Source organism: Haplochromis burtoni, unplaced genomic scaffold (assembly GCF_018398535.1).
Source record: "Haplochromis burtoni strain Fernald_Lab_line unplaced genomic scaffold, NCSU_Asbu1 Contig_200, whole genome shotgun sequence".
In the NCBI taxonomy this organism is placed as follows: Eukaryota; Metazoa; Chordata; class Actinopteri; order Cichliformes; family Cichlidae; genus Haplochromis; species Haplochromis burtoni.
The window spans coordinates 1053311-1080401 of NW_024582561.1; the positions used below are offsets into that span (position 1 = coordinate 1053311).

Consider the following 27091-nt stretch of genomic DNA (forward strand, 5'->3'; position numbering starts at 1 on the left):
GTATTTATTGTTTGTTTATTGATCTCAGCATAGGCTATTTTAATTCCAGACCTTACATCTTCCCTCCATGCAATTCATCTATTCTGAGAATCTTGCACTGATTTCACATTTTATGAAAATTATTCATGTAAAGCCTGAAAGCCTTGGAGGGTTTATTAAAGTCTCTCATGAATTTAAAATAAGGAATTAAATATCAGTTTTCATATGTGAGTTTTAATTAGTATCATTTTTGTTAGCGCTAGCATTTTTGTGCAATTTATTACCCAAAGTTTGGTATACTTTATTTCTTTTAGTGATCTTTTATTACAGGTTTGTCACTTTGCATTTGAAACCTCTTCTATATTGCTTTTTTGCATATAGTAATCATTAAAATCTGTGGTATTGCCTCTTTAAATGGTGCGAGGTCTCTGTCCAACAGAAAAGAGGTTGGAGGGAAAAGGTGGGAGTCGAGCCAGCCCGTGTGTGCAGGATCACAGATGGTCGTTTAGCCTCCTGAGGAGAGCCGGTGTCTCTGAGATCGTTTAACTTGGCCTCACGCTGCACGCCTCTCTCCTCTATCACACGGTCCCAGCTTCCCCCCCCGTGTCGGCCACGCTGGCTGTCTTGCTGTTTGTGTTTGTGTCATCTTGCTGCTCTCTCGCTGGGCTGTCATCCCGGCCCCAACATCAGGACTGATGGGCGACGTCTGGAAATATTTCAGGATGGATTCTGGGAAGTAAAACCGCAGGTGTAGAAGCACAAAACAATATTTTTTTGCCAGGATGAAAAAAACAAAGCTCATTACACACTGACATCACTTTCCCTTCACACATTGTGTCTTTGTCTACAAATCACTCGACAGGCTTAGTGTCCTTGTCTACAACAGCACAATAAGTTTATTCAATCGAATACTGCGCTTGAATGCATTTTAAAGGCAAACATATGTACATATTGCTTCATCATTTTCATTTACTGTTCATCAGTCAGAAGGAGACCTGTCATAGGCAGCCATCGATGTTTTATGACCCTTAAATTTACCCCAAATGCACTTTTTCAAGTTTTTCTACAGTGAATTACCAGAAAACACCTAAAAAAAAAACATGCAACATACCAGTGCTTGTTTCTGTGTTTTTATTAAAAACTGGGATTTTTGTATCACAATATAAATATTTACCCTCTAAGGTCTAAGCTATCAAAGATGCAAAACTCAATCCCACAAAACTCTTTAAAAAACGGCAAAATGAGCCTTTTTGATAAAAATATGGATAGGTTTTAATACGTGTGGAATATGTGATTGTCTGGACTTGCAAGAACAATTTAACAATTACTAAAATTACAAAGTGTGATTGCCTAGGGTTGGAGTAATGTAGTGAGACAGAGCAGTAACATAATATGGAAATAGCACAAGTGCCTCAAAACTCTACTTGAGAAAAACGCATATATACATATACTGTGTGTCAAGTCATAATAACCTGTATTTAATATATGTACAAATAATTTAAACAGTAGTAAGCAGTGGCCACGGCTGACTGCCATGCACACGGGAGGACAAACATTGTTTTACAGCAGCTGGACGGACCTGTGTTCTGCAGTGACAGCGTTTGGCAGCGTGCAAATGAGTAAACATCCAGCTGGTGCAAACAGAGTGGGCAAGAAAACAGCAGCTGACATGCAGCAAGAGAGCGATAACCTTAAAACTAAGGAAATGAAGAGTTTGAGGCTCCAAACAAGTCCTTCTGGGAATCAAAATGTTCTTGATCCATAATGCCTCCTGAGAAAAATGCTCCCATATGTCAGTTTGTGTAGTTTCCAGCAGCTCTCTGTGTTTCTGGTTTGCTTTTGGTTGTTATTGAAGGATCTTTGTTTTGATGTACTGACAGAGGCAGATGGGGGCTGTGGTGCAGTGGCTCCTCTGACCTCTGTGGTGTGACGATCCTGAGAGCCTTTCAGACACGAGGAGCTTCACATAAGCCGCACTGTAGGTCATGAGGAGCTGGTAGGCTTTAGCCTGCAAGGATAAAAACAAGGACATAAGCAGATATTGGATGTGTGTAAGAGAGAAAATGTGAGGTGGGATTGAAACTATCAAAATGCAATCTTAAATGTGCTTTGAAATGATTAGTTAAGCCTTTTCTGAAGGCTACACTTTGAAACAAGGGGCTTATTAAGGTCTCAGTCATATAAACGTAGCCATAAAAACGATCAGATGCTCATTAACTGAAAATACTAGTGCAATCTCTAGTGCAACAGTAATCAGCAGACAGGCGCTGCTGCTCAAATGCACTCGACTGACTGATCATCAGCGAGTCTGAGCACCTGTGGTGGCTGGCGGTAAAAGTCTTTGAGGTGGTGGGTAAGTGGGTCAAAGAATGTAAGGCACAAACACTAATATTTCCTAAACCTTTACATGAAAAAATAACAACTTTAAAAACAAATCTAAATAAACATTTTTGCCCTCCTCTTCTTTTGGGTGGCACATTTTTCAGTGACTATTTGATATAAGAAGGAGGTGCTCATCCCACATCCAACTGGCTAGCTGCACGTGTGCTGGAGATGGCTGTACAAGCTACTGAATCATGGCACATACTCAGTTTTTCACTCACTGCTTTTGGCTTAGTTTCCGCTGAATAAATAATGACATGGTGTAATACAGTATATTGTGTATTGTTCAGCTGTGGCTCTACCTATTTTTAGAATCTGGCAAGAACCAAGAAAGAACCAGAGAGGGGGGAAAAACACAGTTTGGGTAATGAGCCACTACTGAGCTGTTTTACGCATTCATTTCTTAGAATTTAAGCCCAAGTAGTCGTGCTGACAGATTTCTTTTTATTCACAAAAGCAGCATGTCTTTGTCAAAGAGAAAAACTGACACGTCCTGTTGAAACCGCACTCAGGGATTACATGTGTAGTTAAACTTCTTTGCACTGGTACGGCCCATTTAAGATCAAAGTGAGCTGAATGTGACCCACGATATAAAACAAGCTTGTGAGGTTTGGTAACAGAAGCCATTTTGCTCCTCCAATGAAAAGCAGAATGCTTCAGCTCTGATTTTAGTGCCCCGTGAAGCTGCACACATCTGTGATCAGCCAGATGTGATAGATCTGTTGCTGATATGACTAACGTGGGTCTACTATCGCCCAGACCATCACGTCTCTCACCTGAGAAGGTAAAGCTGCATCGGGGACGAGGCTGTAGTTTTTGGTGGCTGTGGCGTCCTTCTGCTGGTTGGATGATCGGCCGCTGGCTGCGCTGCCATTCTCCAGCAGAGGCGTCTGCTCATCGGAGTCCTGCTCCTCCGCATCTGATTCTCCGGCCGACACTTTGGTCACCAGGACGAAGTGAGACATCTTGCTCTTCAGTTTTTTCTGATGGGAGTTAGACATCGATTTTATCATTTTAAAGACCAAATGTCTGCGTTTGTTTCCTGCGGCAACCTGGAGTTATATTTCTATCGATCTGGAAGGAGGGCAAACAGCGGAGCTCCAGAAAAATCGATGCGGCAGCAGCAGCAGAACAAACCGGGCGACAGATGTACTCGACTCTCTCACCTGAGTGTCAGTTGTCGCAAAGCTGAGCTCCTCTAAAGTTTCAGTCAGCGCCCTCAAACAGGGGGACATGTCCCAATACACGAAGTACAGCTACAGAGAGACACAGAGAGGGGACAGCAGACACGAGCTTCAGTGGACCACTGATGTCTATTAATCACCACATTATTTCATTTTAATAGATCTGTTTAAAGCATGGAAGATGCCCTGCACCACAACATGCAATATTATTACTCCTGTGAACACTTCAGGATTTATTTTATATTTACCTTAAAAATAATCTTGCATCACTGCCTTTGCTGTTGGAGTTTTGAATGACTCATACTCTTGAGTTTTAATTTGTATCATTTTTGCTACATCCGACATCCGATCAAAAACTCATTTATTAAATATGATTCAATAGGTGAAAAGTCCTTAAATTGCTTTTTTCTAGTTTTGGCAGTCAGGAAATAAAGATATGAAAACAGTTTTTGTCTTTTTTATTCTTGGACAGCATGATGTTGTTAAGGAGACTAGTCTGTGTGCTTCTCTTTTCCTAAACCTTTATCGTTATCCTGCACACTTTTCCTCCACATCACGATGTTTTCCACTGAGGTCAATTAAAGGTTTTACTTCCTCTCATTGGCCGTTTCCCTTTTGTCTGACTGTTTGCTGTCATTGGTGCTGAATCGTCAATCATCTCTGTATTTGTGTATTTATCTTTGGCAGGTTGTAAACAAAAAAGGGGGAAATGAATGAAATGGAAGTTGGTAGCCTGAACTGTATGAAACAGCCCATACTCAGCTTCATATTCTGCCAGTTTGAACTGATGTTATCAAACTAACCTTCATGTTTCCGGTGCAGTTTCGCACCCAGTCAGCCACGCCCACCAGCAGCTTGTGTCTCACCAGCATCTCGTTAACCTGGACCAACCGAATATCTAAATTCACGTTGATCTGACACAGAATGGTTTGAGAATCAGTTCAGGGTCAGACTTGTGTCAAAACTGGCTTTACTGGCATGTCGTGACAGCTGACTTACCTCCTTGTTACTGCAGTGAAGGATGAGGATGACGGCAGTGGTGAGGACGATGGAGATCAGGCTGACGGAGAGACAGAGGACCCAGTAGTCGCTAACGGTGATGTAGAGGTGGAGGGTGGAAAACACGGCACACCACAAAACCACATACAGCACCTGGTGGAAGCAGAGGGGAGAAGGCTTTAGGATTGTCAGCTGTGAAGCTAAACCATTAAATATTCTGGTTCTCAAAACTGTAGGGCGGACCCACTTGTGAAAATACTGAGTGAAACTAAGCGAATAAGAACGTTGATGTTTTTGCATCTTCGCTGAGCACAAACTCTGCTCGAATTTAAGTCTAGCTGGATTTCACTCTGCCTCTGTGTGACAGGTAATGGAACATTAAAAGGGTGATTTTTACTCTTGTTGTTGATGTTTGTTCAGAGTTATTAATAAAGGTTTTCTTATGAAAAACCTCAAATTTACCCAGAACCCACAGAGATGTGTTAATGATGCTTGTTTTGATTGGAATTCCAAACTTATTAGTCTGTTTATTAATTACTAGATAAACATAAAAGAATTAGTAACTACAGTTTTTCACTAAATACTTACAGCCAGAGCAAAAACACTGAAATCATGGCAATTACTCTATTCATGACTCTCAAATGAAAGGACTTCGTGTTTTCTCTGCCATATGTCACCTAAACTACACATTAACTGTTTCACACAACTCCGCGCAGTCCTGTGCTGGTCTTCCAGGACCGGATGACACAGCAAATCCAAACATGCAATGGCCAGAGAAAAAAGAACCCCCAAGAGCTACATATCAGAGTCTAAATGTTGCAGAAAAAGACTGAACAAGTGTAGTTTGTTTGTAAGGGTAGCCGGGGGACGGCCTCTTCTAAGCATAGCTTAGGCTTGCAAAGTTGGATTTAAACAAGAAGATTTATTTGTATTGGATATATAATAAAGAACAATGCTTTTTAATACTGAACTAGTGTAAAGTCAATTGACTTGTATGCTGGAAGTAAAGTAAATGTGGTATACTTTTGATGGATATTTCAATAGATTATAAGTCAAAGCACATAGATAATCATAATAAAATCATTTAGTTAAATAATTTAAAAGTTTCAACTAAAAAAATAAATAAATATTGTTGTTTTGTTTTTTTCGGGATTGTTTGAGAGTACACTGTCTATAAAACCTGAAATCTGTGTAACTTTTCCGCATTTCTTTGTAAGATGTTGTAGCAGCCTTTAAGGGGAATTCCTCTGAACAATGAGCCTGTGAAAACTTCCTGTCTATCCAGTTAGTCAAGACCTTGGAGGTTTAATGAAAGTGCAGAATTTACTCAAACTGATTGATGGAGATCTTTGTCTGTTTTGCTCTCTTTTCTATTTTCACTCTGACTACCAGAAACAGCCTGCACAAGAAAAACATTTCAAAGAAAGAATGAAAACCGAAAGAAAAATATTGAAAACAAACAAAATAAACACAGGAAGTGATAATGGAGAACAGAAAGATCATCATACCGGCGCCATTATAAAATGAAACTGAGCCGAGTTGAAAACCATGTATCTCCTGACCGAGGGGACGTCCAGAGCTGTTTTCAGTGGAGTCTCCATGTCTTCACGTGGAATCTAAAATCGTGAAACAAACAAATTAATTTGGTAAAGATCTCTAACGTGCTGCTGTTCAGTGTGTGCGCGTGTTAACCTGGAAGCCCTCCCTCTCCAGTTTGGCACGGCACCGAAGCAGATTAAAGCTGGGGTACAGCATCGAGCAGCTCGGCACTGACGCCACACACTGACCTGAGAGAAAGACAGAGTATGGAAATAAAACCTTTGAATCGATTGATTGATTCATTTCATTTCATCCATATACATAAACCAAAAAACATCACAGACCAACACCTGACAGTGTGCATGCGATGAGAATAAGGAAGACTAAAAAGTAATCGTAAAGATCAACTGATTTCAATAGTGAACCTTTTTTAAATGTAGGTCATTAAAACCTCAGTCCACCTCTGGTGTGTTAGTCATCACAAACAACTTTAAGAAAAGTAGCCACAGGATGAGCTGTGGGGTTAAAATATGCACCACAGATTTAGAGCAGGCTTTTTAATCCGAGACCTTTACAGAACATAAATAAAATCTAACACTGTGTAACTTACAAGGAAATGAGGAAACTGTGCTCAGAGGTGAAAATTGCCTTTATGTGTTTCTGGTAAAGCGTGCAGGCTCGAAGCATTCCTGGCACAACAGTCCCAGCACTGGTATGTGGTTCATTATGAGGCGCAGGAGGAATTTCACACTTCAGGTTTGAATAGGCGACTGCAGAAGCAGTTCCACGAGAGCATAATCCAGGTTTTTTTTGTCCTCGTTTCAAAGAACGTCTCTGTTAGCTGTAAGAATGATTGTGCTGGTTTAAAATGTGCCATGTGTGATTCAATCATTTGTCACGGGAAACCAAGAATATAAGAAAATAAAACATGTCATCAAGATCAAGTCTGTGTGAAAACTATTTTGGGATCATAATGCTTCCCACACACCGCTTCAAAAGTCTCTTTGGGTGTGGAGCCACTCCAGATGGGGAGTGGACAGTGAGGGGAAAAATAAGGAATGACGTTAGGTTGAAGGATGATGATCACTGCTATTGCACTGAAATAATCTGCATGGTTGTGTGTTGTGTGTGTCGCTGTGTACTGTCACATGGGGGCAGTGTCAGTTTGCCTGTGGGCTACTCTGGTTTGTCTGTTTTTGGATCTTTAGCTGCTGAGGAGACCACAGAAGTTGTGCAGTCAAAAGAACTAGTGAAGTGAAACTCAGTGCTAAAAACAATGAAAACTGCCCACTGCAGTCAGATCTGTGCTGCTTTTTAAAATCTCCGATGCAGTTTTCTTCCTTTGCAAGCCCACTTTATAACCAATCAGCACTGCACCTACAAATAGTGTTATTGCTATTGGGCTGTTGAATTCGTGGACTGCATGTAAGCATGTGTTGCATACCCAAAATCTTTCACTCTGTATTTAAAAGCCTGCACAAGGGCACTCAGTGTGGTACCATGATTTCTGTTTTAGTGCTAAAAAGCTTAAAAATGTATTAAGACATCCAAACACACGCGTGTGGATCACAGACTGAAACAGGCCAGAGTCAGAAACAACTTGCAAACAATCCATCCAGAGAGTTCTTGAATTATTGGTTAGATTGACGCAAACAGTCTGTAAGTAAGAACGAGATTTTAACTCGCTTTTTCAACCTTTACACAACTGTTGCATTGATATTTTCTCTGAACTGAAACAGGCACTATAATCATAGTAGAAGGTAGTGTAGGTCTGACTAAAGCACTATGTGGGCAAAACTGCCTACACATTACATCTACAGGTGCTTCTGGACCATGGAAACCTGCGCTATGAAGCTCCCAGCACCCGGTCTCTGTGCTGATGTTAATGCTAGCCGAGGCTTGTAGCTCTGCAGTCATTGAGTCAACACAGAGTTGGCTGCTTTTCCACACTGTCCACTTCAGCAGCGACCGAGCTCTGTAACTTTTTATGCCTGAGTTGCCGTGATCTCTAAAAGCTTCCACTTCTTATCACGTCACATATCACAAATTACAGATGATTGTGGAATATCTAAGAAGGAGGAAATTTCAGTAACTGAGTTGTTGCAGGGGTGGCGTCCTATTACAGCACCACGCTCTGATTTAGTTAACCCATTCCTTCTCAAATGCTTTTAAAGGCAGACTGCACGTTTGGTGCTTGGTCGTATACACCTGAAAACACCTGAATTCAAAGCCCAGTACTTTTCTCCATATAGTGTGTGAGATGAATTACCCAATTTGGCTTTTATTAAATATGATTTATCAGCTTGTTCATGTTATTTGCAACCAATTCAACAGATCAGTTGGTAGAAAACACACAGCTTTGATAATAATCCAGTGCTTTGACAGAACTGGAAATCTAGGCTACTAAAATGAATTCCAAAGATTAAGGTCACACAAACACACACAAAAGAATAAAAAATATTAACATATTTAAAGAGACTGGAGGCAGGCAGTTAGGGAGACAGCTAAAGGATGATAAAAGGCATCTAAGCAAGTCTATAGAAATGAATTTTTAGAAGCTATTTAAAAGAAGCCATTAATTCTGAAGGATGGTCTCCTCAGAAAGGTCACGTCACAGCTGAGGGTTGTCTCTAGATTTGAACCTTTTGAACCACCAAAAAAGCCCCACCTGAAGCCTCGAGCAGGCTCATACGAGGTCAGTTATTCTGCTGCCTCGCTCGGAGACAGACCCAAACAAGCTTTAAAAAAGCGATCAGTAAACTCTTAAATCAGTTCGTACGTTGAGCCGACAGAGAGAAGCCAGGATGGGGGTGATGTGATGCTGTCTGAAGTATCCAGTAAGATGCCAAGCACCTGCCAGACAGCAGGAAGGTGCAATAATCCAGGCTTAAAAAGTACATAGACGACTTTCTGCAGATCTGAGTGTGAAAGTGTAGCTTTAATTCTATAGATGGTTCTAACTAGGAGAACTTTTTTTTAACGTGAGACTCAAACATGAGGCCTGAATTGAAGTGAACACTCATGTTTCTGGCAGCTTTCAAATGCCCAAGAGAAGCTCTCAGTTTGTGGGATTGAACAATAACATTTGTGGTACTTTGTTTCAGAAACTGCTGTGACGTCCAACATTTAACCTCACTGAGGTGGTTTAAAAAAGCAGCTCGGCTTTTAGGTCTCATTAGAAGGTATATCTGCTTGTCCCAGGTGTAGGAATGAAAAGAGAGGTTCGGGAAGCGAATAAATAGAAAATCAAATTGCACCACAGGTAGCACAAGCTGCAGAGGATGAAGGGTTTCCTACACTGTTAAGAATGCTCTCATGACTGTTTTGTATCAGCAAAAAGAAGCAGAAACATCAAAGTAATCCAAATGAATTGATTCAATTATTTCTCTACACCATAGGCCTTAGTAGGCTACACTTTGGCCAGGATTAGGCACAAAGATTTTGCTATTTATTTATCCTACTTCCTGTTTTATATCTAACAGCTAAACATCCTGATTCATACTGAGACCAGAAGCCTTGTTCCTTCAAACAGACGCAGTAAAAAGGCAATTCATTTCATTAACAAGCTACAAATGTCAACTTGCAAAACAATACTGCCAGTAAATCAGCATAAAAAGCTATATGCCATAAATTCATCTTCCATCAGCAGCTAATCTTTGATGCACAAACACTGAACTAAGGATGTGATGAATGAAGAGCTGTTTATCAAATACATACAATAAAAAATGCAGTTACCGTTCGACCAGTCAGGTCTGCTGTTGATGCTGTCCCGCGCATGAGGTCTGGAGTACTGAATTTGAACGTCCCCCTCCCTCTCCTCCACTATGTGGCAAACTCCGTTGCTGTCCTCCATCATCTCGGGGGTCATTGTGTCCTTAAGAACAAAACAATTAAATTAAAAAAAAAAAAAAACTAAACTGTTAAGCTTAAAAGTTCCTCTGGCTCATGTGATGGCAGAGTCATGCACGATTTTGCAAGAATCACAAGAAGACAGTCAGAAAGAAAATCATGTGCGTGTAAGAGGTTGTGACTGCCAGTATGAATAGCATTGGGAAACTGTTTGGTAAGCCTGGAGAACACATTTGTGAGGAAGCACGTCATGATAAGAGATAAAGTAAAGAGGAATGCATTCATTTATTCTTTTCCTAGTGTATGAGTCCCAACAAAGGGGAACTTCAAGACGGTACACACAAAACCAAAGGAAGTAAAATATTTTGCTACTATCAGTACTGAACTGTGCAGAGAGCTGAGTCATGGGCATGTCAATAAATTGGAGAGAAATGACTGGAAAAGTTAAAATCACTTTTGCATTGATTACATACTAGAAGTAACTTGACAAGCACCTGAAAAAAGTGTAGCTGTACTGTTTTACATAAACAGTAGCGCTGCATGGTTTTATGCATGTTGTATATTAGATGCATGTTTGAACTTTTTTACTCTTACATCACCTTGATGATCAGTTACATCAGTCAAATGTTACAAATGCAGCACACAGTCCTTCAACACAGAGAAAAGCATGTATATTAGTCTCTATATGCCAGCCACTCTGTTAGATACACCTGTTCAACTGTTCATTAACACAAAAGTGTAATAAGCCAATCAGATGACAGCGCCTTTATGCATTTAGGTACATAAACATGGTCTGAAAAATAGGGAAAAAATCCAGTGAGCAGTACTTCTGGTGGTGAAAATGCCTTGTTGATGTCAGAGGTCAGAGGAGAATGGCAACAGTAATTCAAATCACCAGTGGGTATAACAGGTAAGAGCATTTGAAAATGTAACACGTCAAACCTTGAAGCAGATGGACTACAGCAGCAGAATACCTGTCCTGTCAGTTAAGAACAGGAAACCGAGGCTACATTGTTCACAGGTTTCCCAGCATTGGATGTAAAAAGACTGGACAATATTTCCTGGTCTGATGAATCTCGATTTCTGCTGCCACATTCAGATAGTAGGATCTAAATTTGGTATAAAAAGCGTGGAGCCATCCAATCTCGCATCAAGGATGCGTGGTGGATGTGTCATTTCTTTTTAAACACTTTGCCCCTTAGTACTAAGTGAGCACAGTTTAAACACCACAGCCTACCAGACTATTGTTGCTGACCATATCCATCCTTTTAACAGTCACAGTGTATCCATCACTTAATGGTTGGATAATGGACCAGTTCACAGAATCCAGAATGGCAGCGCTGAAGATAAAAAGTGAGCCCAGCTAAGTACTAGTAAGGTGTTAAATGCTGATCTGACATGAGGCTGAGGCCTTTATATGGTGACTATGTAGCATATAAGGTAAGGTTCTCATTCCATTTCATGTTCATTTCAGCAGTCCATGGATCCCTACATCTTTGCACCACTTGAATAAACTCTATGAGAGCTTTAGGTGCACATGTATAGCTCATGTTTCCCCTAAACTGCATTATTCTGTAAGTAAACTAAAAGAAACTAAACCCAAAGTCGATCTGTGACCAGTAATTTAAAAAGCTAAAGCTAAAAGCTAAATATGTTAAAGAAACCACAGCCATAACGATAACGGGGACAAAAAAAAAACCTTAAAGAGGCCTTTATCGCTAATAAACACATTTACGGTTAACTGTGAGAAGTCTGCAACCTTGCAGGAAACTTTAACTTCTGCTTTCGGGGATGTGGGCCGTTACTACTGTGCAATACTGATACAATATCTGCTTATGGAGGCAGAACAAATGGGCTGAACTGTTGAGAAATTACATTGTTGTGATTATTTTGGAGTTTTACCAAAATAAAACTCGTTCGTTGCACACAAATGTGCAAAAATGCCATAGCAGAGAAGCTGTCTCATAAAAGAAGAGGAGACACAGGTTTCTTGTGGACACTACACCTGAACCAGATCCCTCTCCAACACCAAAACTGACCGTCAAATAAAAGAAAAGTAATGAACTTAAATGTTTTTTAACCAGCTCTCTCTGGCTGTTGTTGGAAACAAAGTTTAGCAGTTAAGTGTGAAATTTAAACTGTCGGTGTCTAACCTATTGAAGTCTAACCTCTTCCTCACTGCTCTCATTCTGACTTTATTTACTTTCATTTTCACTTCCTTGATTGTTAATAAGGTCTAACGTTAGACCTTATTAACAATGCCAGTACTGGCATGGAGACAGTTTATCACTGCCTGCTTACACTGCACCTGCAGATGAGGATGGGGAAGAAAAAGAATGACACATTTCACACATGTGCAGGCAGGCTGTATCTTGCACTCGCTGCATGTTTTTACCACCCAGAGGGCTTTATCAGTAAACACCCAGCTGTTATCTTTACAATGCATCATGTTTTCATGTCCGGTGTTGCAAACTGCACATCCTTTTTGCCTGCTCGTAAACTAAACAGTGTATCCTTAACCTGACGTTAAACTGAAGCCTCGACGATGACAATGGTTGAATATTTTTGCTCCTACGCATTTTTTTTGTGCGCAAAAGTTCCTCTGTAAGTTGTTTTGTTTCTCCTGACACCTGTACACGTGAGAGCTCCAAAGCAAGACTAAACATGTCCTACCTGAACTTCAGATGAAACTCCATCAGTTCACCAAAGCTGTCATCTTTGTATTCCCTTTGTCCTTCCTACCATAACTCCTGTTAATCGAGAGAATTACCACATGATGGTCCTACAGACACACACAGAATTGAAGCGTATGCCTCTATCACACGAATGTGTCTCAGCCTCCCTCTCTCTCTCTCTCTCTCTCTCTCTCTCTTTCTCTCTCTCGCTCTGTTTCTCTCTCTTGTGACTGAGCTCAGCCCAAACTCATGACTGCAGGAATGTGGTTTGTGTGGTGTTCAGCTCAACATGTCAGCATTAGAAAGAGGCTCATGGCCTTCATGCAGGGAGCTGTTGAGAAAAACTAGCTTCATTTTGATATATATATATATATATATATTTATATATACAGGGTGGATACACTATAATAAAATGGGAATGGTTGGTGATATTAAAGTCCTGTTTGTGAAACATTAGTATATGTGAGGAGGCAAACTCCTCAGGATGGGTGGTGACCATAGTGGCCATTTTGAAGTCGGCCATCTTGGATACAACTTTTGTTTGGAAGAGGGCCATGTGACACATCAAACTTATTGGTAATGTCACAAGAAAAACAATGGTGTGCTTGGTTTCAACATAACTTTATTCTTTCATGAGTTATTTACACGTTTCTGACCACTTATAAAATGTGTTCAATGTGCTGCTCATTGTGTTGGATTGTCAATGCAACCCTCTTCTCCCACTCTTCACACACTGATAGCAACACCGCAGGAGAAATGCCAGCACAGGCATCCAGCATCCGTAGTTATATATATATATTTGTGTCACAGAATAACACAAAGTTTTATCCAGTTTTATGACTATTTAAAGTTAGTTTTCTCTTGCAAGAAGCTAAAACTTCAGAACGACTGTTACACATTAACTCATAAGGTCCAAGGACGCCACTGCGGGTCAATATGGATTCACACGTGTGAAGATCTAAATATAATATCCCCAGACCAAGACGTGCTAAATCACACAGAACAGAGAAAGGTCAGATCTTAACACAGTCCCAAAAGACATAAAAATTTAGACAATAAATCAGACATCTACAGCCACAGCACCCTGTGTATTAGTAATTTTTTCACATTTTACCTTTAAATGTGGCACCAGCTCCCTTAAAAGACAAACAGCACCTTCCACATCCACACAGGAGTGTCATGGCATTCATGTTTTTGGCAGTTTTAATAATTAAAAGTGCAATCAGCAGCTGCTCTGCTTCAGAATATGATAGAATATAAAGAGAGATGTATAATGTGCACTGACACTTAAGTGAGTATGCTAGTTTACTGATTTATATCTTAACCACCAGATTTCCCTCCTCCCCTCCTACTGAAAAACACCTCTAGGCACACACAGTTTTTGAAAATGTTTTGTATCTTTTCAAGAAAAGGTTATATTGCACCAATAAGAGTCCTTTCTCACTGTAAAGGTTTAAAGTTTAAACTTTTTTCACTGAAAACTGGATTTCTGCATGCAGCTTCCTACTAAGTTGAGTTGAGGTTTGGAGCTTCAGTAAATAGCACAAAAATCATTTTCTGCTCTAACTTTGCTTTTGTTTTGTTTTTTGGTCGTGTGTGTGTGTGTGTGTGTGTGTGTGTGTGTGTGTGTGTGTGTGTGTGTGTGTGTGTGTAATCTGCAAAAGGCGTCCGTGCTGTTTCTGCCCCCATGTGTATAAAAATTTGTAAGTGCATGAAACCTTTTCCATGTTCTTATCTTTTGAATGGACGTCTGAAATTGAAGAAAATTAGAATAACATGCTCAAAATTTACACACCAATGACATTTATTCCAAAAATAAAAACAAACAAACAAAAATATGTTTAATATATAGAAAGGTGGCTGGGAAGTGCAAATCACATTTACAACATCAACAACAAAATAACATTTCCAAAAACACTTTTACGTAAAAAACAAAAACAAAAAATGACAACAAAATAACATTTAAGAAAACACTTTAATAAGTCCGCAACAAATTAACAAGTCCGCAACAAGTCCGTTTGTTGAAATCCCGTGTTTAGCTGCTGCTTCTTCTTCTGCCGCTAATTTAAAGGCGCTTTACTGCCACCTGCTGGGCTGGAGTGTGGACCATGACGGTTTTAAGGCCTGGATATTTTCTTAAGAAAATCCCCGTGGCATTTAAAAATCTGAACTTCATTATCTCACCCATACTCTTTTGTAAAATCTCTTCAAACATTAACTGAACACTACTTCTCTGAAAAGCCCTTGTTTAGCTGACTACAAATCACTTTTCTGTACTACAAATAATGTAGTAAGCCTAATCGTTGAGTCACTTCCGGTATTTGGAGAAGGGTCTGGCTGCAGCCACTGTGGAGCTCTCGCTCTTGGGGGTATTTCAGACAATCCATTTCCGTCAAGAGCCACTTGTTAATTTGTTGCGGACTTGTTAAAGTGTTTTCCTAAATGTTAGTTTGTTGTCAGTTCTTTTATTTGTTTTTTGTTTTTTTTATGTAAAAGTGCTTTCGGAAATGTTATTTTTTTTGTTGATGTTGTACATGTGATTTGCACTTCCCAGCCACCGTAGGTATAGTATATAAATATACACGAATAATTGGTGTGTAGAAGCTTCTCTGTAAAACATCTATAATATTAGTTTAACTATGAAACTCTTCCTTTAATTATTAAGGAAGGATGTGCAAGGATGTATAAAACTGTACAACATGCACAATACAACCTTGAATACGTATTACTTTTTTTTTTAAAAAGACATGCTAAAAGTAACTGCATTATTTGCTTATGTAATGTAAATAACGATATTCTATAATCAGTCGTCAGGATTAAAAATTAAATCAAGTAAAGTTTCCTGTTTTATTTTGATAGGTGCTTTAGTCATGTGACCGTCTTTGTCATATGACTTATTGGGAAGATGTGTTGGTTAAAGAAGTAAGGCAAGATAAAAGAGAGGCTTTCGCGCGATCTTTGCTGTGTGTTTCTGTTCTGAAGAAGAAGAAATCTGAGAAGGAAGTCAAACATGGCAGCATGGCGGCTCTCTGCACTGTGGTTACTACTCTCTGCTTTGGCGCCTTCGTGTGTCCTCACCGTCAACCCTTCCCAGGTACAGTGCCTGTTATTACCTGCTTATTACCGGGTTATAGCAGCATGCTGAAGCCCTGCAGTGTGTGCGGTGGAGCTGGTGACGTGTTAGCTAAGGTTGGTTAGAGTGAAATCGATTCATTAAAGGTTAAATGTTAGGCTTTTTGTTTCTTTTTCTCTAGAACTTGCATGATTTGGGGATTTCTAAGGTATAAATTATTTTTAGGTAAATGTTGCAGTTGAATAAAATAAAATAATTTCCAAAACTCGAAGCACGATCACATGTTTGTGTGTTACATGACACCTAAAGTATGCTGAAGATGCTCTTGGCCAAACTGGTTTTGCCTGTAGGTACTTCTCAGTCATCCCTGACTCTTTTTATCTGCCCTCCTCCCTGCTGTTCAGATTGATCCCCTGGTGTTTGAGGAGCAGCTCCTGTGGGTGAGTGGGTCCCAGGGCCAGGTGAATACCTACAGGATCCCGCTGCTCACCTTCACCCCCAAAGGAAGCCTGCTGGCGTTTGCAGAAGCCAGGAAGACTTCTTTTGCTGACCGTGGAGCGAAGTTCATTGCAATGCGGCGCTCCACAGACAAAGGCAAGACTCAGCTGAGTCAAACTAACAGCCTGTATACGTGCATTTGATCACAAGTCAGAGCAACACAGAGGGTCAAAACATGCAAAACTTCACTTTTAAACAAGACTGGGAAGTGGAAGCGCTGGGAAGAAAGGCAGACGTCAAAGCCAAATGCAAAAAATAATAAATAAATAAACAGATAAAGGTGTTAAAACACTTTTGCATCATTTTTGCTACATCTGTAACGTTTGTGCAAATTGTTTAGGGTTTTTTTCTGGGGGAAAAATCACGCTGATGATGTAGAAGTCTCAAAAACTAACAGCGCGATGCAGAGACTCACACACCTGTCTCTGATGTTTGCCCTCTCTGTGGAGACCAGTTCAGTTAAGAGACATGTGCCATTATCATTAGCATCAGTCAGTTTTTGCAGCAGATATTTGGTTTTACAAATATTTTCAAAATTATGTCACACATGTCACAGTTTTAGCCCTGGTTTGTAGAAAAAAAACAGCAATACAACAGCTTGATTGCATAAATTCTCGTGATTGAGCCCCAAACATAAAACTGAAATCTTGGTTTTAAAAGGAGAAAATGCACAAAATTAGTGGAAAATATAGACAAAAAAAATTCAGAGTTATAACACAACTGTTCCGTGAGTAGAAAGTTAAATCATAAAATGTCAAATTGAACAATTTATCATCTTCCAGGAGCCACCTGGTCCCCGACCAGCTTCATCGTCGATGACGGGATGAAGCCGGACGGCCTGAACTTAGGCTCTGTTGTGGTGGACGAGGAAGTGGGCTCAGTGATTCTGATCTACGACGTGTGCTTCTACCTCGACCACTGCAGCCCACCCAGCATCATGATGGTGGAGAGCCGGGACGACGGCCTCAGCTGGACCCCGCCCAGAAACCTCTCGGTTACGCTCGGGGTGAAGAACTTCATTCCCGGGCCGGGTCTCGGCCTCCAGGTGAGAGAGAGTCATGTGACAGTGAAGTGAGTGAACTTCTCAAGATGTAAAATGATTTCAATGACCTTTAAGCCGGATTCATTTTTATTTAGATCATGTGAATCCTGACAGCTCAGTATTCCCATGAAAGTCATAAAGTAAGATTTTACTGCGTGGCTTTCCACCTCTGTAATTATGCATAATTTTGCACGTGTGTGCAAACTTAGTGCACTGGTTTGGCAGTATGAATCTTTTATTGTCAGTGAAAAGAGTGTTTTTTGTGCATTAGAAGCACCAAGGCCCTTATTGAATCTGCTGATGGATCAGATCGTTAATCTTGGTCAGTTTTCTGTGTGGACGGAGAGCTGTCCTGCACTGCTTTATTATCTCTGTGTAGAAACACTTTCATGTGTGCAAAAGGCTGCATTGCTGTGAATTTAGCAGCTAGCTTTAACAAAAGGAACTGATGAGCCTGGAGGTTAAGTGATGGAACAGTTTGGAGCTGGTTCTCGATTCCTGTCTCTTTTTTTTATCCTGTCCAAATTAAAGAAGTGAGAGTGGAGATCCTCATAGCTTCAAGCTCAGACAGAAAATGGTCAGTATAGCACCTGAAAGTGCAACAGTTTGGCACAACAGGGTTTAAATCCCTCATGGAGAACCAGTTCATTAAAATGAACTTAGTGTTATAAACTGAGCTGCCTGGTTTTGTTTTTGATGCCATATCACAGCCTCTCTCAGGCGCGTTGTTCGTCTTTTCTTGTTGAGGTCAAATGATCCACCATGTAAAAGTGCCGACATGTATTCAGCCTCGGCGTCACAAGCTGAAACTCACCGACCATGAGCACGCCTGACCTCGTGATGCCACGTGTATCATATTCCATACAAGCTATTCTCAGTTTCTGTGACCTCAACATTGTCATAGACAGATTAGTTTTTCCTAAAAATGCAGAATCAGTTACACAAAAATGCCTGATGTTGCAAGAATTGTCACGGTTCTGGTTCATTTTGACCCAGCGTTTTCAGTTCTCTGAGATTTTTGTATTATGTCGAGTTCATTAGTGATTTATTTCCATGGTCCCTAGGTTTTGATCCCTTGCCCCTCATGTTTCTCTGTGCCCCCTCTGTTCTGTGTTTAGTTTTCTCTGCCCGTGTGTTCCCTCTGTGTAAAGTCCATGTTTCTTGGTCTGTGTCTTCGAATGTGTGAGTTTCCTGTTTTATTCTGAAGGTCTCTGTCTCATATGAGTGTTTTCAGCTTTACGTCTGTGTAAAGTTTATTCCTCCCAGTTTAGATTATCTTTTGTTCCGTTTTGCCATTCTCTCCTTGTGTTTTATTTTGCAATAAACCTCCTTCGTATCTCAGCGAGTGCCTGCTCTTGGGTCCTCATTTATTTCCCCACACGGTTAGCCATGACAAGAATGATGCAAATTTAAACTCATATATGCAAACTAATATTTTTTCTTTAAAAAAAAAAAACTTTTCTGGTAAAGATTTAATAGTTCACAGGTGATCAACAGGTGTTACTGCTGTTAATGTAAAAAAACAACAACTATATTTGGCGTTTATACGTTTTAAGATATAGTTTGTGGCTTGTTAGTTTTTATTCTAGAAAGGACAGAAGAAAGAAACCAGGAAAGCTATGGGAAAAATTCAAACCTGGGCCTAAGGAATAACCTTATCGCATATGGTTTACCTGCTGTACCAGCGCCCAGTTTGAACTCGAGTGTTTTTATTGCTCTAATTCAGAGGGAATAAAAAAAAATCTACTTCTTGGTTTACTGCTTTTTTGCTCTACTTAAAATGTAAGTGACCTGTATCTCTAAAGCAGATAGATTTGGAATAGATTTTGATGACTTTAAACAATTTTCACAGTTAAAGCATAATAAAAAAAGACTTAAAAACTGAAACGAGAACCTAAACAAGGAACCAATACTTGAGGTTGCAGGAGAGCACAAAAACAACAACATGCATAACAAAAACCCCCAGATTCATTCAGTCATTACTTTTCAGTTTAAAGCCTCGGTAAACCCAAAAGGTTTGCTTTTTAAATAGAAACCTTTAGGTGTTTAGTGATCTACTCAGATGTAATACTATGCACTGATAAGAATTATAACAGAGGTCACGATGCTGACTCTGATCACCATCTTTCTTCCTGTTTTGTCTGCTTTGGACTACAGAAACGCTTCAATCCCGCAAAGGGGAGGTTGGTGGTTTGCGGTCACGGGACGCTGAACGGCGACGGTGTTTTCTGCATCCTGAGTGACGACCACGGGGAAACCTGGTACAACGGTGCGGCGCTGAAAAGTATCCCCTACAACCACAAGAAGAAACCACAAGACTTTAACCCTGATGAGTGCCAGGTAAGAGGTATCCAGGAAAATGTGTCACTGGGATTAAAAATGTCTTTTTTTGACAATGATCCAACAGACACACAGCTACCACACAGCACAAACAAGTAAACACTATGATGATGTAAAAGAACATATAAAGAATAAAAAAAGGTTAAGTTTTAAATTGATTTCAGTGTGACTTTAAGAGAAATCACATTTACCAAAGCAGTATTTTCACATTCCTATAAAACTGGATGAAACTTCCACATAGTTACCTGCTTTGCCAGTTTCAGTTCCTTCTGTAGATTCTATGAACTGGCATCATAGTAAAAGAGAAGTTCATAAAATGTGATATCACTAAAGCTAGGTCTGTGCAGTGACACACACAAGCATTAACAGCTTCTTTTTACTCGTTTCGGTTTTAGTCTTTTCTAACCCGTCTCTTCTTCTCCAGCCGATTGAGTTGACTGACGGCACCATCGCCATCAACGTGCGGAACCAGAACAGATACCACTGTCAGTGTCGCATTGTGGTGCACAGCTATGATGGAGGGTTGACCCTGCCCTTGGAGGGCCTGATCTTTGACGAGGCACTGGTGGATCCTGTAGTGGCAGCTGGAACTCTGCAAAAAGAGGGCGTGATCTACTTCACCAACCCCTGCAACGAGGAAAAGAGTGAGAAGCGCTAAACTCTAGTAAACAAAGCACTTTAATTCTGTAGAAGCACAGTTTCTAGTTTTGTATGCAGTACTTTTGTTTATTTTAAGTAAAGATATAGTTACACTGATCTCTCCTCATACAAAATGTTCAGCTTTCACACAGTTTTTTATACTCTTGTCTCTGTATGATGTCAAAGATAGCAGTTAGCTCAAGTTAGCTCAAAGGACAGAAAGGGAGGTAAAATGTCTTGTTTCTAATAGTAGATGAACTGAAGGGCTGCACAAAGGCCCAAATAAAATAAAGAACGATTGTTTTGATGAGTAAATCTCTTCCAGAGTTTAATAATCAAAATATGGAGCCGATAATGAGGATAAGTCCTCTGCCAGTGAACATACACTGTTCAAAAACACTAATGGAGCACAATCTTGAAGAATGTCAGTAGACTCATTTTGTAGTGCTCTGGCAGTTGCACAAAGGAGCAGAGACTACGTCCCTGCCTAGCTCCTCATGTAACCTCCCCTGTCTCCTGGTATCTCCTCCACACTCGAGACTGTACTGGGTGGCACAGCAAACCTTCTTGTGGCACATATGGATGTGTCACTGAACTATCTGTGCAACCAGAGTACCAATAGTGAGAAGGACACTAACACAGAGCAACACTACAGAAAAATCAGAAAGGATGGATAAGGCGAGAGCAATGGTCTTTGCAAAAGTACTCCCTTTTTTGGTAGTTTGTCTCCTCGTTGCCTCTCATGTTGTCACTTTAATTTGCACCAAAGCAGCCGAAATAGATTCACGATGGTTTATGCTCTCTGAGTGGAGAGATTGATATACGATGATCGAGGATTCCCTTAATGCTTTTTTTAATTGAACTGAAAACTCTCTAAGATTTATGTTATAAAGTTGGGTGATCGAGTAAATAACCTCATAATCTCCCTCAGGAGTGAACCTAACCTTGAAATGGTCGCTGACAAACGGCAAATCTTGGGAGAACAAAGCTGTCCAGATATGGGCGGGACCGAGCGGCTACTCCTGCATCACTTCACTGGACAGCGGTTCTGCAGAGGACCGCAAGTACATCTTTGTCATCTACGAGAAAGGCCACAATCAGTATTTTGAGACTGTCTCGTTCGCCAAGATCCACCTGTATAGTGGCCATTAAAGCAGACGAGAAGGTAGGTAGAAAAGGTCAGAAAATATTTTTAAATCCTTTACTTAAACATCCAAAAGTTCATGAAGTACATCTAATGTGTCCTTGCACTTAGATAAGAAAAGCATGTACATGGCTATTTGCACAAAAATAAATATAACCTTTTAAAATGTTCCAGTGAAATCAGAAAGCGCACTTCGAGTATTTAAAGTTCAGTGTGAAGTTAAAATGGCCTGTGACCTGTTGTTGTAATTACTGTGTTTAAATGTAATCAAAGAGCAGAGGTAAGCAGGCAGCGTTTGCAAGAGAACCCTCGAAATAAACATAAATGTTGCTCTGTTCTGTTAACTGAGGAGGACCGTGCGACTTTTCATGTAAGATGCACTGTGCAAAAATTAGTAAGAGAAGAAAATTACGCTTGATACATGGCAGCACGCTGCGATGATCAAAATCAAGACGCTTCGGGTGGCAGAAGAAGCATCCATTTAAACTATTTCACCCCAACACGCAGAGACAAAGTTGTGGATGAGAAGCCGGGTTTATGTCTGTTCATTTGTTGTCTTATGCAGAACAGTGTGAACTGTCTAAAAATATTTACACCTGTTTTCTTTCTCAGATTGAAACACTGCAAGAAAACTAAGAGGGTTTTTTAATTCATCGAATTTCTCAGGAACGCAAAGAGACTTTAAAACAAATTTTATGATGTCAAAAAAATGGAGAGACAAGGATCTGCACAATGAATGTCACTCTATTTTTGATTAAAAATCTTTTTTTAAATTTTTTTTCTATCCTTTACATTTTCCAAAGCTGATTTATGTCACAGCTCTTATGTGTGTTTTGGTAAATAGCCGCAGAGCCACAATATTCTTACAGACTCCTGACCTCACACAGGAATGATGAAGCAAGAGATGCTGAAAAAACTACCACCCTTTCTTTTCTGAGCTACCTTACTGATATATCATTGAAATGACAGTAAAACTGATACAGTCATAGACATCTGGCTTTAACCAGGCCACGACGCATGCACAGTGTGGCCAAAATCTTGAGCTGCATAGAGACGTCAAACTCATTTAAATCGTGGGCCTGGCCAGTGAAACCCCCTTTTCTGTCGCTGTAAAGAATTTTAACTGCACATTTAATTCCTGAGATCTCCTAATATAAGAAAAAGAAGACCAATTTCAACAGTATGTAAATAATAGAAAAGGTTCTGGATGCTCATTGGCCAGACTGTCAGGTAATTTTTAAACAGAAAGTTGAATGGCCATCGGGGAGGTCTTTACTAGTAGTAAAAGTTGTGAAAATGCAGTTAAAAGTCCACAATTTATGCGCACCTTCACATTTTTCAAAGCTGCTCAGCGGGCCAAATGGAGTCTGTGCCAGTCTGATTCTAGCCCCCGGACCTTATCTTTGACACCCCTGGTGTAGTCACATAAGTGAACTTCTTAAATATACAAGATGCCTCAAATTCTGAAATCAGTTCTCCTCTTAGAAAACTGATGTAAAATATTAAATTCAGGTACTTGTGTGATCGAATGTGTGAAAAAAACAAGGTGCTTAATGTAACCGAAGGAATTATATTTAGATTTTTATAGAAAATGCTGCGTTGTTTTTTTTTACCTGTGGGTTTTAAATGTCCAGCTGAGTCCATTAGATCTGCTGTAATAATAATAATAGTTTCCTTGTGTACTGTAATTGCATTAAGCAACACTTTTCTGGTCTTACTGACCACTCTGAGCACTTTAAAATACAAGTCGGGTACATTAAATGTGCGGTAGCTGATTTTCTTCCTTGTAATGAAATTGTTCTTGTTTCTGTTTCTATGATGGAAAAATGTCACTTTATGTTTTTCTCTGAGTGCCTGTTTGATATAAATATGGCTCTAATGTAGGAAAGAATTTCCTTTTTTCACAGTTTTAAATTGTAAAATGTTTATTACTTTTATTTTCCAACATACTTCTGTTTTTATTGTTTATTCAGGGATTTAGTTGGGATGTGAAAACACGGGGAGGATCTTTACTAATCAGCTGTACGGCAAATCAACAAATAAACTGTTTCATGAAGTTGTACATGTGAAGTTGGATTTTTTAAATATTATTTTAAATAAAATCTTCTTTTTACTTTCTGCATTTTTCTGCATCATTTTTGCAAAGTGAGTTTTTAATCTGAGTGGTTTACATTTACCTGTGTGTGTTTGTGTGTGAATGACGTAATAAAACTGTGTTTGTATGTAAGGAGAATATGTTGTCGTTTTAGTTATCTATTGTAAATGTCCAGTTGGGTTAAGGATGGCTACTATTTATAGAATAAATAAACGATCCTGATCATTGCAAGCATAGAAAAAAAGTCATAGATCTACAATTTAACCCTTAAAATATGCTGTTTATTGGCCAACCACACAGGGAAATGCATCCACATGACACTGTATTATGCAGAATTGTCATGGTCTCCGTGCCTGCCCGGTCGGCCCCACAAGGCTACCGTGGGGGCGATCGTGGCTCAAGAGTTGGGAGTTCGCCTTGTAATCGGAAGGTTGCCGGTTCGAGCCCCGGCTTGGACAGTCTCGGTCGTTGTGTCCTTGGGCAAGACACTTCACCCGTTGCCTACTGGTGGTGGTCAGAGGGCCCGGTGGCGCCAGTGTCCGGCAGCCTCGCCTCTGTCAGTGCGCCCCAGGGTGGCTGTGGCTACAATGTAGCTTGCCATCACCAGTGTGTGAATGGGTGGATGACTGGATATGTAAAGCGCTTTGGGGTCCTTAGGGACTAGTAAAAGCGCTATACAAATACAGGCCATTTACCATTTGCTGTTTCTGTTCTCTCCCTCTCTGCCTGGGCGGAGCTCACTGTGGGCTCCCGCCCTTGGCCCACACACACACCTGACAACAATCACTACCTTCTTCTATGGGTCGGTGAGAAAGGACGGGACGTCTACAACACGTGGACGCTCACCGCAGACGACTCCCGAAAGCTTCAGACGTACTACGATAAGTACACTGATTACATCATACCGAAAGCTAACCCAATCTACGCCCGATATAAGTTCCATGAAAAGATGCAGGGTGAAAATGAGACATTTGAACAGTTTATTACGGAACTGAAACTGCTTGCTAAAGACTGTGGGTACCCAAATACAGATGAAATGGTCAGGGATCGCATCGTATTTGCCACTAACTCGCCACACGTCCGAGAAAAGCTACTCAGCCAAGGCGCAGAGCTCACGCTAGAGAAAGCTATAGATATAGCACGATCACACGAGCTAGCAAAGCAACAGCTAAAAACTATGGGTCACTCCAGGGGCCAAGAAACTGTGCACGCCATCGGCAGGAAATCACACAGACAAGAATATCAAACAAGAAGCGTGAGACCAAAAGAACACGCTAATGCAACACTAAAAACGTGCAGCTATTGTGCCGGACAACACAGTAATAAAGACACCTGCCCAGCAAAAGGGAAGCAATGTGCAAAATGCAAGAAAAGGAACCATTTTGCAAGAGCATGCAGGTCAAGACTCCCTTCGCAGACAAAAACCCACCTCAAATCAGTACACACTGTGAGAGAGAACATAGAAATGTCAACTATGGACACAGATGAGGACCAAGACTGTTTCTACATTGATAGCATCACCATAGAAAATGAAGGAAGAAATGATGAGCAAGCATATGCAGACATGCAGCTTGGTTCCCCCCCACAGACAGTGAGGTTTAAAGTTGACACTGGGGCGCAAGCAAACACAATTCCAGCTAACATGTTCCAGACACTCTTCCCACATGTGACACTGAAGCCTGTCACACACAAGCTCACAGATTACGGGGGACACTCACTCAGCGTGGAAGGGAAATGCCAGCTAAAATGCAAACACAAAGACAAGACCTGCACGTTGGAATTCCATGTTGTTAACACAAGCGCCCCACCTGTATTAGCAATGAAAGCTTGCCGTGACCTTAACCTGGTAAGGATCGTGATGGCAGTGACGGAGGAAAGAGGCAAGACAACCAACAGTTCACAGGCAATACTAGACGAATATGCAGACGTATTCAAAGGGATAGGAGAATTTCCTGGTGAATGCAGTTTCCATGTAAATCCAGACGTTGCACCCACAGTCAGCCCACCTCGTCGGATTCCCATCGCTCTGCGAGCCCGACTCAAAGACGAGCTCGACAACATGGAAAGGAACCAAATCATATGCAAGGTCACAGATCCTACGGACTGGGTGAATGCACTTGTTGTCGTGGAAAAACCCAAGACGGGCAGACTCAGAGTATGTCTGGACCCCAGACCCCTCAACAAGGCTATACAAAGACCCCATTACCCTCTACCCACCTTAGAGGATGTCACCACAAAACTTGCTGGGGCCAAGTATTTCAGTGTTTTGGACGCCAGATCAGGCTACTGGGCCATTAAGCTAAGCCATCTCTGTTAACCACATTTAATACTGTGTTTGGCAGGTACCGCTTCCTTAGGTTGCCATTCGGCATAATCTCAGCTCAGGATGAGTTCCAGCGACGCGTGGACGAGACCTACGAGGGCCTGAGGGGCGTGGCAGCCATTGTGGATGACGTACTGGTCTTCGGAGAAACCAAACAGGAACATGACGACAATCTGAGGGCCATGCTGCAGCGCAGCAGAGAGAGAGGTGTAAAACTGAACCCTGACAAGTGCACCATCTGCGTCAAAGAGGTCAGTTACTTTGGTCACACATTGTCACACGAAGGGCTGAAACCAGATCCACAAAAAGTAAAAGCAGTCCAAGACATGGCGCCCCCACAGAACAGGGCGGAATTGGAAACAGTGCTGGGGATGGTTAATTATCTAGCAAGATTTGCCCCACACCTGTCAGAGATAAACGCTCCGCTCCGCCAGCTGTTAAAGCAGGACAGTGAGTTTGTATGGGACAAGAACCATGACAGAGCCTTTCAACGAATGAAGGAGCTGATCACTAGAGAACCAGGCCCAGTTCTCTCCTTCTTCGACTCCAAGAAAGCGCTACGACTCCAGGTTGATGCATCCAAAAGTGGCCTCGGTGCTGTGATGCTGCAGGATGGCAAGCCAGTCGCCTACGCATCCAAGTCACTCAACAGCACTGAGCAGAACTATGCCCAAATCGAAAAAGAGCTGTATGCTGTTCGCTTTGGTTGCAAGCGGTTCCACGAGTACATGTACGGTCGACATGTGACCATTGAGTCGGACCACAAGCCACTTGAGTCCATACTCAAAAAAACACTAGCATTAGCACCACCACGGCTACAGAGGATGATACTACAGCTGCAAAAGTACGACATCAGCATCATCCACAAGCCAGGGAAAGACATCCCGGTAGCCGACACGCTCTCCCGGAAATCCATAGTGTTCTACGTCGAATCACTATGTGACGGGATGGATGCGCAGATCCACTCAATCCTCAGCAACATGCCTGTCAGTGATCAGAGACTCTCAGAGATAAGAAACGAAACAGCCCAGGATCCTCAGCTCAACAGCCTGAGAAGGACCACATTGAGTGGATGGCCGGATAAACGGTCTCAATGTCCGCCTGACATTCAGGAGTTTTGGAACCACAGGGATGAGATCTCAGTGATAGACGGGATCATGTTTAAAGGAGAGAAAATGATCATCCTAAAAAGGCTCAGAAAGGACATGATAGATCGGATTCACTCCAGCCATATGGGCATAGAAAAGAGTAAAAACAGAGCCAGAGACCTTCTGTTTTGGCCAGGCATGGGAAAGCAGATTGAGGAAGCAGTCGGAGCCTGCAGCACATG

General features: G+C 41.1%; 2 protein-coding genes across 4 annotated transcripts; one reads left to right on the forward strand and one right to left on the reverse strand.

Annotated features, from left to right (window-relative positions):
* Window positions 1-849: 849 nt before the first annotated feature.
* Window positions 850-12769, reverse strand: LOC102312446 (transmembrane protein 268). Of its 2 annotated transcripts, none has more exons than XM_005936253.3 (9): window positions 12606-12769; window positions 9819-9957; window positions 6237-6331; window positions 6053-6160; window positions 4545-4697; window positions 4349-4459; window positions 3528-3617; window positions 3138-3344; window positions 850-1987 (listed from the first exon to the last, which is right to left on the reverse strand). In XM_005936253.3, the coding sequence occupies exons 2-9, from the start codon at window positions 9949-9951 to the stop codon at window positions 1826-1828; spliced, it is 1059 nt and encodes a 352-aa protein (XP_005936315.1). In that variant the 5' UTR covers window positions 9952-9957; window positions 12606-12769; the 3' UTR covers window positions 850-1825. The 2 variants fall into 2 exon arrangements, with proteins under 2 accessions (XP_005936315.1, XP_005936318.1); XM_005936256.3 differs by lacking the exon at window positions 12606-12769 and adding an exon at window positions 6694-6924 and having other exon boundaries at window positions 9819-9928.
* A 2704-nt stretch (window positions 12770-15473) lies between these two features.
* On the forward strand, window positions 15474-23465 carry LOC102311920 (sialidase-1). Of its 2 annotated transcripts, none has more exons than XM_014338072.2 (7): window positions 15474-15701; window positions 16085-16274; window positions 16961-17223; window positions 19378-19560; window positions 19985-20204; window positions 21131-21377; window positions 21956-23465. In XM_014338072.2, exons 1-6 carry the CDS (start codon window positions 15618-15620, stop codon window positions 21349-21351), a joined length of 1161 nt encoding a protein of 386 aa, XP_014193558.1. In that variant the 5' UTR covers window positions 15474-15617; the 3' UTR covers window positions 21352-21377; window positions 21956-23465. The 2 variants fall into 2 exon arrangements, with proteins under 2 accessions (XP_014193558.1, XP_005936313.1); XM_005936251.3 differs by having other exon boundaries at window positions 21131-21364.
* The last annotated feature ends 3626 nt before the right edge of the window (window positions 23466-27091 follow it).

Coding starts and splice junctions, on each gene's coding strand:
- LOC102312446 (XM_005936253.3), bottom strand. CDS start 9,951: ATGACCCCCGAGATGATGGAGGACAGCAACGGAGTTTGCCACATAGTG. Junction 6,332..9,818: donor CAGACCTGACTGGTCGAACG/GTAACTGCATTT, acceptor TCTTTCTCTCAG/GTCAGTGTGTGGCGTCAGTG. Junction 3,345..3,527: donor TTGCGACAACTGACACTCAG/GTGAGAGAGTCG, acceptor AACTCCCATCAG/AAAAAACTGAAGAGCAAGAT.
- LOC102311920 (XM_014338072.2), top strand. CDS start 15,618: ATGGCAGCATGGCGGCTCTCTGCACTGTGGTTACTACTCTCTGCTTTG. Junction 17,224..19,377: donor GGCCGGGTCTCGGCCTCCAG/GTGAGAGAGAGT, acceptor TTTGGACTACAG/AAACGCTTCAATCCCGCAAA. Junction 20,205..21,130: donor CCCCTGCAACGAGGAAAAGA/GTGAGAAGCGCT, acceptor AATCTCCCTCAG/GAGTGAACCTAACCTTGAAA.